Raw genomic sequence first — 14,288 nt, 5'->3', positions numbered from 1 at the left:
GCAGGCGATGTGGGCAATGAGCGTTTCTACATTTCCTTTGAGGGCAGCGTGTCCTTTCCCAAACCAGCCCCTCCTTCTATGCACAGCCCTTCCCCCGCCTGTTCCCCGCTTGGGAAAACTTAGCGCTAACTTGGTCCCGGCCCCCGCAGGAGGAGGGCTTGCTCCCCGCAGGAGGGAGGTGACTTTCAGCACACTGGACGGCGACGTCTGCATTGCCGAAATCCTTCAATGTAAGTCGGCGGGTCCCGTCAGCATAGGCCCCCCTCCACCCGCCGCGCGGCTGCAGCGAGCCCGCCTGCCCCTCGCCCTCCCGCAGGGCGCGCCCAGCAGCAGAGCCACCCCGCCCCGCAGCCCCTCTCCCACCCACGGGAACCCGCAGCGCCGGGCAGCCGCCTTCTCCCGCTCGGGCAAGGGGCGCTGAGCGCCCGCCGCGGCACGTCCAGCGCCGCACAGCCGCGGACTGACCGGCAGGGTCCCCCAGCTCTCGCCCCTCCGGCCCCCGCCTCCGCTGCCGCCGGATTTACCTTCCACTTTGGTGAGGGTAAGGACCGGGCTGTTGCACGCGCTGAGCGGGGCGACCCTGGCTGAGTGTTTCTTCATGGTGAGCCCTTCTGCCAGCAGGAGCTCTCCAGCTGCTCGCCTACATCCTGGGGCCGGCTGCAGCAGCGCCCGCTGCTCCCCCTGCCTCCTCCAGCCCGCGCTGCCTGCTCGGCGGGCTCTCCCGACCCCTGCGCGTCCCTCTGCCGCAGCAGCGCCCCGTCCTCGGGCTCGCCGCTGCCTCCCTTACCCCGCGCTCTCCCCTCTACTTTGAGGCTTGCTGCAAACAAAACGTCACGTGCAAATCCCCCCCCTCCCTCCCTCCCTCGCTCCCGCCGCGCTCCCGCCGGCTTGGGCAGAAGGGGAGCTGCCCTGGCTCGCTCACTCACCTTTCCGTTCCGCAAGGAAGCGGGCCGGCTGAGGGACCCGCCACCACAGCCCCCCTTAGCGCCCAGATGCTGGGTGGATCGGCCCTGTGCCCGTGCGGGGAGGTCCACTGAGTGAGGCGCGGGGGTTTGCGGGCTTTCTTTGGACACTTCTTAGGCGTTTCACTCGCCCAGCGCTATGGGAGCCCCCCGGGCCATTGCAGGCTTTCCATGGACGAGCAAGTGATTCTGTCCCCTTTGGAGTGGAAGGGAAGGCTCTTATTTCCCCCCTCCCTCTCCCCTCCCCCCCGCAGACTTTGTGACAGCTCATGCGAACGGGCAGGACCAATACATGGAGAGGCAGACACAGACACACACGTGCAGGACCAAGACGTGAAGAGGACACACACGGACACACACACACACACACACACGACTCTGCCCACAGAAACACTGCACCCACTAGCACCTGTTACACTTTTTCTCTTTAGTAGCTGTAGAGCGTGTGAAACTGATTCTCCAGAGACTGACACTTCCACAAGTGTATGGATAGCTTCCCTTCAGGCCTCTGCCAGGGTCTCAGCACCTGGGTGCTGAGACCCTTCCAAGAACAAGTGCATGATGCCTCTGCAGTTGCTGCCAACCATTTTCGTGCCAATTGTTTAGGGGGCTATTTTATTTTAGCACATATAAAATTAGAGTGACTGCATATTTGATGCCAACCCCCAGGCTTCTGGGGGATGGTGTCATCTTTGGGCTCATTTTTAAACCAGTCTTGGAGGAAACTGTTATAGGGTTCTCACTGAGATGAGAGCCAGCATCTAAATCCTATTATTCTTCCTGGAATAGAAATCCACCATCCCTCCCCTCCCAACTCAGTTTTTCCAGACAGGCCCTCTCAGAGGTCCAGAGAGGCCTGGGCCACTTCCAGCTTTTGAGGCCCCTAGCCATAATAAAAATAAAAAATGACAACACATGAAAACAAAATAAGGCACCAAAAAAAGAGAGACACATAATTTGAATATTTTTTTATTTAACAAATTCTTTTCTAGGCTTTTTCTGTGCAAATGTACTAATTATTGAGGAAAAATCTAGCTTTCATGCAATGTCACAGTTGATATTAAGCATAGCGAGCCCCTTCAAACACTTTTGTCTCATAGTTGAATGGTGATAGTTCTTTACCTGCTTCAACACGTTGAAGGTGCATTCACCTGAAGCCACTGATGCAGACAAACTGACAAAAATACGCAATACAATTGTGATATTAGGAAACATCCCAGGGTGTCCAAGTTCAAGTATTTCTTGAAGCAATTCCTTTGGCTTGCAATCCAATTTAAAGTTTGTGGAATATGTTCGTTTGAAGAAGATGACCTCATCACTGAGATCGTTTGAGATTTCTGTTTGAGATTTTTCTTACTGTTGCTGAAATTGTTCAGCTGCAGAAAGTAGATCTTCATTACTCAGTCTGTTGAACTGCCAAAGAAACCCCAAAAGGGTAAATATTAGTCACAGAGACTCAAATCGATGTGTAAGACCTGACTGAATAGAGTCAATGATGACAGGGAAGACATTGACCCTATAATGCTGCTCAGCATCGGATTCAGTAGGTAAGTTGCGATTGGTGGAGAACTTGGATGAAAGGCCGATATTCTGTGCTACTAATTTGGACTCAGTCAGGATCACATCCCATTGTTGACGAATCTGTTGAATGTCATTGCTAAGACTTCAATGTTATCCCTCTCAATATCAAGTGTAGCACTGCGTGCTTCAATTACCAGATTAGTTGGGTGCATCATTGTAAGTAGCTTCATCCACAATGATGACATCAAAATGCATTCAAATTTGGACATGGGCTTCTGAATAGACTGAAGTTCAGTTTGAGCCTGTGCAGTGAGATTGAGAGATTCAAGCTCATTTAAAGCCTTATTCACTGAATTCAAATGCTGTGCAACTGGTTGAACACCATCAATCTGTGCAGACCATCTAGTTTTGGACATCCCATGCAGTGAAACAGGAAGTTATTGCTTCAGAATTTCCCACCTTTGTGGACTGCTACCAAAGAGCTTGTACATTTGCTGAACAGTTCCAAGGTAAGTAATTGCCTCCTTGCATGATTTAGCACAGTCAACACCTATAAGGTTTAGTGTGTGGTTTCCACAGCTGGAGAAAATACAGTTTGAATTATCCTCAAGCAGAACTGCTTGTATACCTTTGTACTTCCCAGCCATATTAGATCCACTGTCATAGGCTTGGCCAATGCAGACTTGAAAAATCTAACTTAAAACGTGCTAGAATTACTAGTAGCAATTTCAATTTCAAGCAGCAATTTCTTTTCCAGTTTTTCTCTTGAAATTATCGAACAAAATAAACCTTTCTTCAGTTGAAAATATTGAGCTGTCTACAATCTGAACATATTGAATAACCATAGTAGTCTGTTCCTTGTGAGAACAATCTGGAGTGCCATCAATGATGACTGAAAAATACTTGGCATTTCAAATCTCATCAAGAATTGTTGTTTGTACGAATGACCCATATAGCTCAATAAACTCATTTTGTATGTATGTGGAGAGATAATGGACTTGCATGTACTTTTGATTCTCTTGCGATTCTCAAATACGTTTAACATGCTCTGATAAAAGTGGGTCATATTTGCTGAGGAGCTCAACTATACATAGAAAGTTTCCATTTGCACGATCACCAAGACGTTGACTGGAACTAAAGAAAGCCAATTGCCGCTGAGAAAGAAAAAGGATGACATTCAGGATGAGCTCAAGACATTTTTTCCAGTTATTAGTTACTGTAGAGAGGGGGGTATATTCTCACCTGAACTTTCAGCTGATGCTGCCCTACTGGCTGATTTCCATGCAACATAGTTTTCTTTGGGTGACGCTGAACTTTCATATGATGGTATTCGATCTTTCAACTTTCTCCAACGTCTGTTGATGCTCCATCCTGATTGATCAGAGAGAACTGATGCATTTGCAGCACTTTTGTTCAAAATGAAGCAGGGTAAACAGTACAGAGATTGTTTTTCCGTACTCCAGCATAACCAGTCTCTTTTGCAGGTCTCACCATTTGGAAGAGTTTTTGTCAGCAGACAAGGAGGGAAAGCATGAGAATTCTGCTGTAAATAAGTAGCTTATCTACACTTGAAATCTTCTCCTGTAAACATGTACACAAATGCTGAATGGTACACAAATGCTGAAAAGACTTAAAATGAAGGAATACTAATTAAGAACACAAGATGACACAGTCAGACAGGTTATTATCCTTATCAGTGAATCAAAACTCAAGCACACAAGGTATAATATAACAGGCTGAGCTGAAGACAAAGGGATGACATATATATAGTAAACACAGACACAGATACAGACAGAGGGATAATGTCCAAAAAATTCAAACAAGTGTCTTCACGAAACTCACTGTATAAGATTGTCCTCACAAATTTTCACCTTGAATCTGGGCCTATAGACTACAAAAACCTATGATGATGACCAAGCTACCAAGTTAGGGCTCAACCAACCAACCAGTCACCTCTTTTAGCTACCATATGAAGATAATAATGAGGAATTCTCAACATAAATAATTCCTTAGTCAACTAGATGTAAAACTATAAAGACACAAAAATGTAATAATTCTCCACCTTTCAGTATGCACTTGATCCAGCACCAGCCACTAGTAGTGGTTTGTTTATATAATCAGCTGATCTGAGAGGACATGTTTATCACGGTCTAATCTTGTGCTATCAGAACCATTATATTTTTATTAATATTTATGAACATTTTAAACTCTTTAATATGACAAAAATCTATATCAGTAAACAAAAAAATTATGTATTTTACCAAATCACATCTCTTATTTGCTTAAATTTGCAGCTCTAAGCTGAGAGTGCGTGTCACATTTTGGTCCGATAGGGATGTGCATAAAAACAAGTTGTGAAACTTATCAAATGCCAAAAAATTAACAAGTGTCTAAATTTCAGGCCCCCTTTGATCTTGAGACCAAGGCCAAATGGCCCTCCTGGCCCCCACTCTGATTGGCCCTGTTTCCAGACCATCCTTCTCAGTGCCTAAGGGGAAAGTAGGTGAAGTCACCTGCTGCCTGAGAGAAGGTGGACTGTAGAAACACTGTGGAGACTTGTGGGTCCCACAAAGGAATAGTCGTAGAGAACAAATTACCTTCATCCCTAAAGTCAGAGCTGAGGCATATTGGCAGGGCAGTGTGGGGAAGCTTGCACTGCCTGTGCTGTATCTATTCCATAGCTAGAGGACTTCAGGCTCCTGGGTTGTCAAGCTAGCACCATTCATAGGAATCACCATGCTAGATCAGACCAATGGTTCACTGAGTCCAACACCCTGTCTCTGACAGTGACCAACCCTAGATGCTTCAGAAGAAAGTGTAAAACGGAGTTATATAAATATTGAAATAGATAAAATTGATCCATAACTTTGCAATAACATGCCCAGGCAGCTGGTGAAATATTTTTGATCTTACTAATCTCTTGGCTTCAGTGATATCTGGTGGTAGTGAGTTCCACTGGTTAATTATGGGTTGTGTTAAAAAGCTATTTTTATTAGTTTTAAATTTGTTGCTTTTTAAATTCATTGGCCGTTCCCTTGTTCTATGAGAAAAAGTAAGTAGTAGCACCTTATTTATCTTCTCTAAACTGCTAATTATTTTATTTACCCATATTATTCCCATCTTATCTCCTCTCTAAACTAAACAGGCCCGATATTTTTATTCCCTCCTCATGCGGAAGTATTCCCCTTATCTCCAAGAACTTTGATTGCTCTTTTCTGCACCATTCTACTCCTGGTATGCCCTTTCTGAGATGATGTGACCAGACGTAGGCCGTGTCTACACTAGAGAGCTTACAGTGGCACAACTAGACCGATGTAGCTGCGCCGCTGTAAGATTTCTTGTTTAGCCACTCTATGCCAAAAGGCTCTCCCGTCAACATAATTAAACCACCCCCAACAAGTGGTGTAGCGTAGCTAGGTCGGTGGGAGAGTGTCTCCCGCTGAGACAGCGCTGCCCACACCGGCTCTTCTGTCAGTGTAACTTATGTCGCTCAGACGTGTGTTTTTTCACACCCCTAAGCACCGTAAGTTATACCGACAAAAGTACAAGTGTAGACATAGTCTTAGGCATATTATTCAAGATCAGGCTGCACAACTGATTTATATAATGGCATTATAATATCTGCAGGAACATCTCTATCCCTTTCTTAACACAGACTAATAACTCATCTGCTTTTTTGACCACAGCTGTGTATAAAACTGAGCACTAACTTCACCACACACACACAATTAAAGGGGAAAAAAGATGATGACTGATAATTGGAGGTCCCTCATATGCATTAACTTTTTCCAATATTTTTTCAAAAAAGTTTTTAATACACTTACTAACAACATATGGCAGATTTACCCCTCAGTGTGCATGTGGAAGTCCCACTGGTATCAAAAGGACTTTATGTAAGGAGGATAGGCTCTAACTGGTGAATATGGAACTACAGTAGGTTCTTTCATATAAGTATGTATAACTACTGTCAAAGGACCTGATCCTGCCTGGTGGTGAGCGTGACCTGGAAAATGCTGAGTACCTTTTATTCCCACTCACTTGACTGGGACCTGACGGCACTTCGGCACCTACCTTTGCGTACAGGGTCCTAAATATCTTTGAGGATCTGGGCTTTGCACCATGAAGGATCAGGTTCAAAGGGTCTAATTATGAGAGGTGCCTGCAACTGGAGTTGATGGTAATCAGCACCTCTCAAAATTTGGGCAAAACAAAATGACTGTACATTGCAAACAAAATCAGCTATCAATATTCCATAAACATCCCAGGGTATAATATACAAACACTAGCCTTTTAAAGGAATGTGTGGAGAACTCTAACAAATGTTGGAAAAATACCCCATATGCCTGCAGACATGTCAAATACTACATGTTCTTTTATATTCAGAGGTCAATTGTCTCTGAAGGCCACAGCCAGAGAGTTATTTTGGAAAGATCTCATCTGATGGGTTGTAGATTAATGAAGCATAACGATTTTGGTTCATATGTCCTATGTCTCTGCAGCAAGGGTCATTGGGATGAGCCCGGTCAAAGAAAATGTTAGGCTCCTTTTCAAAGTGATTGTCCGGGAGAGCATTGGCCTGGTGAGCTCTAAGACAGAACAGTCTAACATGGTCCAAATGAAAAAGCGTTGCTTTCATATTTCAGTCCTTACTGTTTGGATCAGACAACTCTTTCTCTTCAGTTTTCTTGATTTTAGAGCTCACAGATATATAGAGATTTAAAGTATGTTGAGAACTATGGGTCCATTTTCTATCACTGGGCAAGTTTATCCTGGAACCTGGTTGGTTTCCACACACTGAAAGAAATTGCATCAAAAGAGGCAATTCTAACCTTGCATGGTGCTCTCAGTAGGAATATTTTGCTCTTCTACAGTGAATTTATCTGAGGTTCTAAAGGCACTTTACAAACCATTAATTCATTTTCACAACACCTCTGCAAGAAGGGTAAATATCTTTTTTTGTCCACAAATTGTCTTTGAACAGATTACAGTTTCAAGTTTATTGAAGTTGTTTGCTCAATGATCTCTTCAGATAATTCTCAGTCTGTAGTTTGTTTGTGAGCAGTTGGTTGTATTTAGAATTCAAGCTTTTTTGTGTGTGTGGTTATTTGGTATGTTTTATTTTTAACTACATACACCTACTACCTGCTAGAAGCCTGTTTCTTGTGCAAATGCTGGTAATTTTGAATATGAAGTTTGTTCTGCAAATTTGCTGCAAAATTCACTTAAAATTTGCTGTGCTGGTGAAAACTCACCAGCAACGTAATTTGCGAGTCTTTCATATTCACAGGAATCTAAGACAAAAGAAGTATGAGTCTAGTCAATGCAAATTCAGTAAGAAGTTTTATACTCAGTTTTAGTTTTATTTTGCAGTATTTGCCTTACTGTAATGCCAATGTCTTTCTGATCTTTGCCTTCCCAACATCCATCAAGCATTTTGTTAGTTATGTGTCTTCTGTCATTTCACTGGTGTCCACAGAACTGGATATTGGATGAAAAAGGAAGTCATGGCAGCTGAATGAAATCTGGTTCCAGCTGTTTGCCAGCCTGTATGAACTTGGAAGAGTTTGATTAATAATTCCTATCCCCAGTGTTTTTCAGATTCTCTCACCAATGGAATGGTATAACCCAGTTTAAGGTGTTAATAAAAACGAGAGGCTATATATATATAACCTATTACCTACAGTTCCTAGACATGGATATAAAGCCCTGGTGGGAATATTTTGCTTGTGGTTTTTTTCAATTAACTTTAATGTTTATTGCTTTTTTGAGCAGTAAAGAAAGATCATCAGGGTGGTGCACTTTACTTTCAAATCTTTTCTGAAGTCATAACTTTCTCTCTCAAACAAATTCTGCGACAGTCACCCACTTTTCTGGCTTGAGAATGCTGCATTTCAATTAACCCTGGTTGCCTCTCCCTCATTTTGTCACACCAATAAAATAAAAAGCTTGTTTAAGTCTCGGACCTTTAGCTTTAGACTATGTAAGCTTCATTTTAAAGTATTGTTTTATGGTGTAGACAAGCAACATCTATGTTTTATTTCAACTTGCCAATGGGAAATATCTTACCACCAGCTATTTTGACTTTTATTAAAAGGAATGTAGTGTTCATGAAAAGATAACATATTTGAAGACAGGAGCACTATATGTATACAAAGCACAGGCAACAGTGATATGTGCTTCACTACATTGCTCTGTCAACGTGCTTCAGATCTAATTAGGCAGAAAAAACATCTCTTTGGGTGAAAAGGAAGGTTCAGACTCTAAACTCATTCAGTCCCTGTCCTTTCTGCTGAGTCTGCCAACAAGACTAACCATTAGCACCACAGTAACTGTGAAGGTGCTTTTTAGAAGGTGGACAGCCGAGAGGCATGCACAGAGACCATCAACCCATTTTACACAGATCATTTGGTCTGTTCTGGCCTATGCTGGATTCAAAAAAATTCACAAATGCAATACAGTTCTCTGAAGCCACTGTCTCAGTGGAATCCCATGATTCTCCCCATGTGGACCAGCCATGATTTCTCAGCAGGTCAAGCTGGCCTCAGTACCTGCCAGTATTCCCTTTGGGAGCACTGACCAGTAGTTAATACAGCAACCAGATAACTTCCTTAAAAAGCATTGTTTAATTTTAACAATAAGAACATAGAAAAGCCAAGGGGAACAATTTTAAAACAACAAAACAGTTTATATGCATGTCTGTTTATCTTCCTACGCTTTCACAGGGTGGTAAGCCTTAGGAAGGCCCAAGTGCTTCAGACCCTCCTTCGCAGGGCCTATCTCTGTGTCAGTATGGGTCTCACAAACAGCCCCCCGACAGCTGTCTCCCCTTCTCTCTAGCAAGTCAATTAACCATTTTGATCTCTGTTCTCAGCCTTGGCAAAACAGCTGTGTAATTGTGGCTGGGGCCAAGAAGCATCTTAGCATATTAATAGCTTAGAATTGTTTCTTAATGACCCCCTGTCGCGTTAATTAGGAGGTTACCTATCTTGAGACATTATGTTGCCTCCTTGCTATTTCACTAACTGTCCTGCTATTTAACTAAATCAATATATGCATACAGTAAGCATTTCAATAACCCAATATAACTGCAGTAACTATCTCAATAACCAGGTCATATACAGAATTCATTAATAATTACAGATCAGCCCCACATCCTTCACAGCAATCCCAACCCATCACAGACTTCAGTGAAGTTACACTAAAATTACACAAGTGCAGTGAGTATAATTGGTCCCAAAGGCCTAGCATTAATGCACATCTTAAACTCAATCTGATGTGCTATTAGCAAAAATTATGTTGCCAACATTTACAGTATATTATAAGGATCCTTATAATAACTTCCCAGCTAATGAGACTGAGGAAAAAAGAATGATGTTTCAGCGACAAGTACTTAACATAAATAATCCACCTTGTCTCCTGTATTCTTAACTTTCAGATGCCTTTGAAACAGAATGTGTTTTTGAAGAGATAATCTACTACACAGCTGTTGATTTTAGTAGATGTGGAACAGTCATGGCCGATGAATCCCAGAGGATCAATAGGAAGGGTAAAGGAAAGTGGGTACAGAAGGAAAGTGTATGGTCTCACCTGAATCACCCTTTTGCACCTCTACACTTTTAGTAGCTGATTGTGATATGGCATGCAGACTCTCCTTCCCCTTGTCCCCTGCACAGGGTAATACTGTATTTGTGCAGGCAGCACATAGCTGTTATGTGGGAGCAGAAAGATGCAGTTTTAAATAGTAGCTAGCCCAAAATGAAGCAGTGGAAAATACTACAACCTTGCTATTAGGTTCATCCACAAATTGTTAATCTTTGCTTCGGGGAAATGAGTATTCTCTTAAATAATGCTGTTGCATGATGCAAACATGCGGACATCAGCTCAACTACACAGATGCAGGGACAGGGTTAGAAACTATACACTATGGTTCAAAACACATAGATTTACACTATTTGAATTAAAGGAGAATCTAAATTAGCTGCTGTAATATTGTAGGTAATGCTTTTAGAGTTAGAGTTCAAGGCCAGAAGGGACCACCAGATTATCTAATCTGACTTTCTGTATAGCACAGGCCACCAATCCCAGCATCCGCACACTAAATACAACTAAAATAAGACCAAAATATTACAGCCCACAGAGACTAGAGTATTAGGTGGCACAGGGAGAGAATAGGAGGGACCAAGGTATGCCAGTGCCAGAATCCCCTGCAATAGCAGGGAAATGATTAAGTGAGATATACCCAGAAAATCCTGGCAGAAGATGGTGCAGAAGATGGTGAAAGCTCCCAAAGCCACTGCGAATCAAACCTGGGAGAAAGTTCCTTCCCAACTCTACACATGACTATCGGATAGACTCTGAGCGTATGAGAAAGAACCAGCCAGCCAAGCACCTGACAGAGAAAGAATGCTCAGTGCCCCTCAGATCCTGACCCTCCCTGTCCCAAGTCCCATCTTCAGCCATGGTCATCCTTGATGTTTCAGAGGAAAGAGATAAAAAACCCTGCAGCAATACATTGAAGGGAGGGGGAGGGGGAAGGAAATCCCTTCCTGACCCCTGCAGTGGTCATGTGAAATGCTGAAGCATGAGCTTTGAGAACATAAGACATAAACCAGAAGTGACCTCCAGGGCTCTTGATGACCTTTGTCCCCTATCATCACATGCAACCCCCTCATACAATTAAACTCATAAATTTGTCCATCTCTTTCTTAAAACTAATTAAGTGTTTTGCCCCCACAACTCCTACTGGGAGGCTGTACCAGAACCTCTCCCCTCTGATGGTTAGAAACCTTCTTCTAATTTCCAACCAGAATTTCAGAGTAGCCGCCGTATTAGTCTGTATTCGCAAAAAGAAAAGGAGTACTTGTGGCACCTGTTTATACCCATTTGTTCTTGTGCTAACATTCTCTTTTATCTTAAATAGTTCTTCATCCTTCATCAGTTGTAGGCATTAAAAAGTAACAATCACACACGAGCAGGTCTTGCTTTTCATCCAGAAGAGCACAGAGGTACAGATAGACACTAGCCAGTCCATTATGCCTGACTGAGGTTAGGTGGAACAAAGGAGAGCCCATGTGCCAAACTCTGAGTCCCCTTTGCAAAAAGGTACCGAATGTTTACATAATGTATTAAAAAATTATTGGACTTTTGCTACCGTTTAGGGGATTGTCATCAACATATTCCTGCAATTGCCAGAGATTTGTTTTAATCTACTAGAAATGCAGCAGCATTTGTGGTCTTGGCTATTTTTCTGTTGTTTCCATATGGGGTAGGAGGGAGCAGATATGATAGGCTTTTCCCATCCAATATTAATTACCTATTGGTAAAATATTTATCAGGTTGTTAATATGTGTGATTTTACTTTTAATATACTAAGCTACACAGATTTTTGGATATGCCCATAGAAGATGAGCCAACTCACTCTATAAATCACCTCTCACTGGAACTATTTGGCAAATACTTTTCTATAGAAAAGTAAAAAGAAAAGGAGTACTTGTGGCACCTTAGCGATTAACCAATTTATCTGAGCATAAGCTTTCATGAGCTACAGCTTACTTCATCGGATGCATTCAGTGGAAAATACAGTGAGGAGATTTATATACACACAGAACATGAAAAAATGGGTGTTATCATACACACTGTAAGGAGAGTGATCACTTAAGATGAGCTATTACCAGCAGGAGAGCGGGGGGGGGGAGGGGGGAAGAAAACCGTCCTCAGGCCCTACGCTACCAGCACTCCCAGTTATCTTCGAGACACCACTGACTTCCTGAGGAAACTACAATCCATTGGTGATCTTCCTGAAAACACCATCCTGGCCACTATGGATGTAGAACACCAACATTCCACACAAAGATGGACTACAAACCGTCAGGAACAGTATCCCCGATAATGTCATGGCAAACCTGGTGTCTTCACCCATAACTATTTCACATTTGGGGACAATGTATACCTTCAAATCAGCGCCTCTGCTATGGGTACCCGCATGGCCCCACAGTATGCCAACATTTTTATGGCTGACTTAGAACAACGCTTCCTCAGCTCTCGTCTCCTAATGCCCCTACTCTACTTGCGCTATATTGATGACATCTTCATCATCTGGACCCGTGGAAAAGAAGCCCTTGAGGAATTCCACCATGATTTCAACAATTTCCATCCCACCATCAACCTCAGCCTGGACCAGTCCACACAAGAGATCCACTTCCTGGACACTACGGTGCTAATAAGCGATGGTCACATAAACACCACCCTATACCGGAAACCTACTGACCACTATTCCTACCTACATGCCTCCAGCTTTCACCCAGACCACACCACACGATCCATCGTCTACAGCCAAGCTCTACGATACAACCGCATTTGCTCCAACCCCTCAGACAGAGACAAACACCTACAAGATCTCTATCAAGCATTCTTACAACTACAATACCCACCTGCTGAAGTGAAGAAACAAATTGACAGAGCCAGAAGAGTACTCAGAAGTCACCTACTACAGGACAGGCCTAACAAAGAAAATAACAGAACGCCACTAGCCATCACCTTTAGCCCCCAACTAAAACCTCTCCAACGCATCATCAAGGATCTACAACCTATCCTGAAGGACGACCCATCACTCTCACAAATCTTGGGAGACAGGCCAGTCCTTGCCTACAGACAGCCCCCCAACCTGAAGCAAATACTCACCAGCAACCACACAACAGAACCACTAGCCCAGGAACCTATCCTTGCAACAAAGCCCGTTGCCAACTGTGTCCACATATCTATTCAGAGGACACCATCATAGGGCCTAATCACATCAGCCACACTATCAGAGGCTCGTTCACCTGCACATCTACCAATGTGATACATGCCATCATGTGCCAGCAATGCCCCTCTGCCATGTACATTGGTCAAACTGGACACTCTCTATGTAAAAGAATAAATGGACACATATCAGATGTCAAGAATTATGACATTCATAAACCAGTCAGAGAACACTTCAGTCTCTCTGGTCATTCAATTACAGACCTAAAAGTCGCAATATTACAACAAAAATACTTCAAAAACAGACTCCAACGAGAGACTGCTGAATTGGAATTAATTTGCAAACTGGATACAATTAACTAAGGCTTGAATAGAGACTGGGAGTGGATGGGTCATTACACAAAGTAAAACTATTTCCCCATGTTTATTTCCCCCCCTCCACTGTTCCTCAGATATTCCTGTTAACTGCTGGAAATGGCCCACCTTGATTATCACTAGAAAAGTTTTTCTACTTCACCCCCACCCCCCGCTCTCCTGCTGGTAATAGCACATCTTACAGTGTGTATAACAACATCCATTTTTTCATGTTCTGTGTGTATATATATCTCCTCACTGTATTTTCCACTGAATGCATCCGATGAAGTGAGCTGTAGCTCACGAAACCTTATGCTCAAATAAATTGGTTAGTCTCTAAGGTGCCACAAGTACTCCTTTTCTTTTTGCGAATACAGACTAACACGACTGCTACTCTGAAACCTATAGAAAAGTATGTTTATTTTGTGGCACCAAATATGACTCTGCTTTTCACTGTGGCTGGGGAGGATCATAACATTAGCACAAGCAGTGAGACCAGATCCCAAGATAACTCATAGTACATTTTGAAGTATTCTACACATACCATAATGAGATAGCTACTGAAAAAGACTTTTTGTTGCGTATCACTAATCCCTCAGCTTCTATAGTTGGGTTTGTGGATTTAGTTAATGCTTCTGAGGAATGGATCTCGATTGTTAATTAATAGTACAATATGCAAGCCTGTAATAGGCTTACACAAAATGGATGTTA

General features: G+C 43.0%; 1 protein-coding gene across 7 annotated transcripts in view; it reads right to left on the bottom strand.

The window, feature by feature from the left end:
• The window catches only part of SLC35F3 (solute carrier family 35 member F3), a 292,694-nt gene that overhangs the window by 121,599 nt on the left and 156,807 nt on the right, over positions 1-14,288 (bottom strand). Inside the window, exon 1 of one of the 7 annotated variants that reach the window (XM_073338115.1) lies at positions 927-1,147. The exons of 5 other annotated variants lie outside the window; for them this stretch is intronic. Coding sequence is in view for 1 of the 2 variants with exons in the window: in XM_073338109.1 (XP_073194210.1) it covers positions 525-600 (76 nt within the window). In the remaining variant the exon portion in view is untranslated. Of the gene's footprint in view, positions 1-524; positions 757-926; positions 1,148-14,288 lie in introns of those variants that run through there. One more of the 7 variants, XM_073338109.1, reaches the window with a different exon arrangement.

The sequence above is a fragment of the Lepidochelys kempii genome, chromosome 3 (genome assembly GCF_965140285.1).
Source record: "Lepidochelys kempii isolate rLepKem1 chromosome 3, rLepKem1.hap1, whole genome shotgun sequence".
NCBI classification, from domain to species: Eukaryota; Metazoa; Chordata; order Testudines; family Cheloniidae; genus Lepidochelys; species Lepidochelys kempii.
This window is presented reverse-complemented; position numbering and strand designations above follow the sequence as displayed.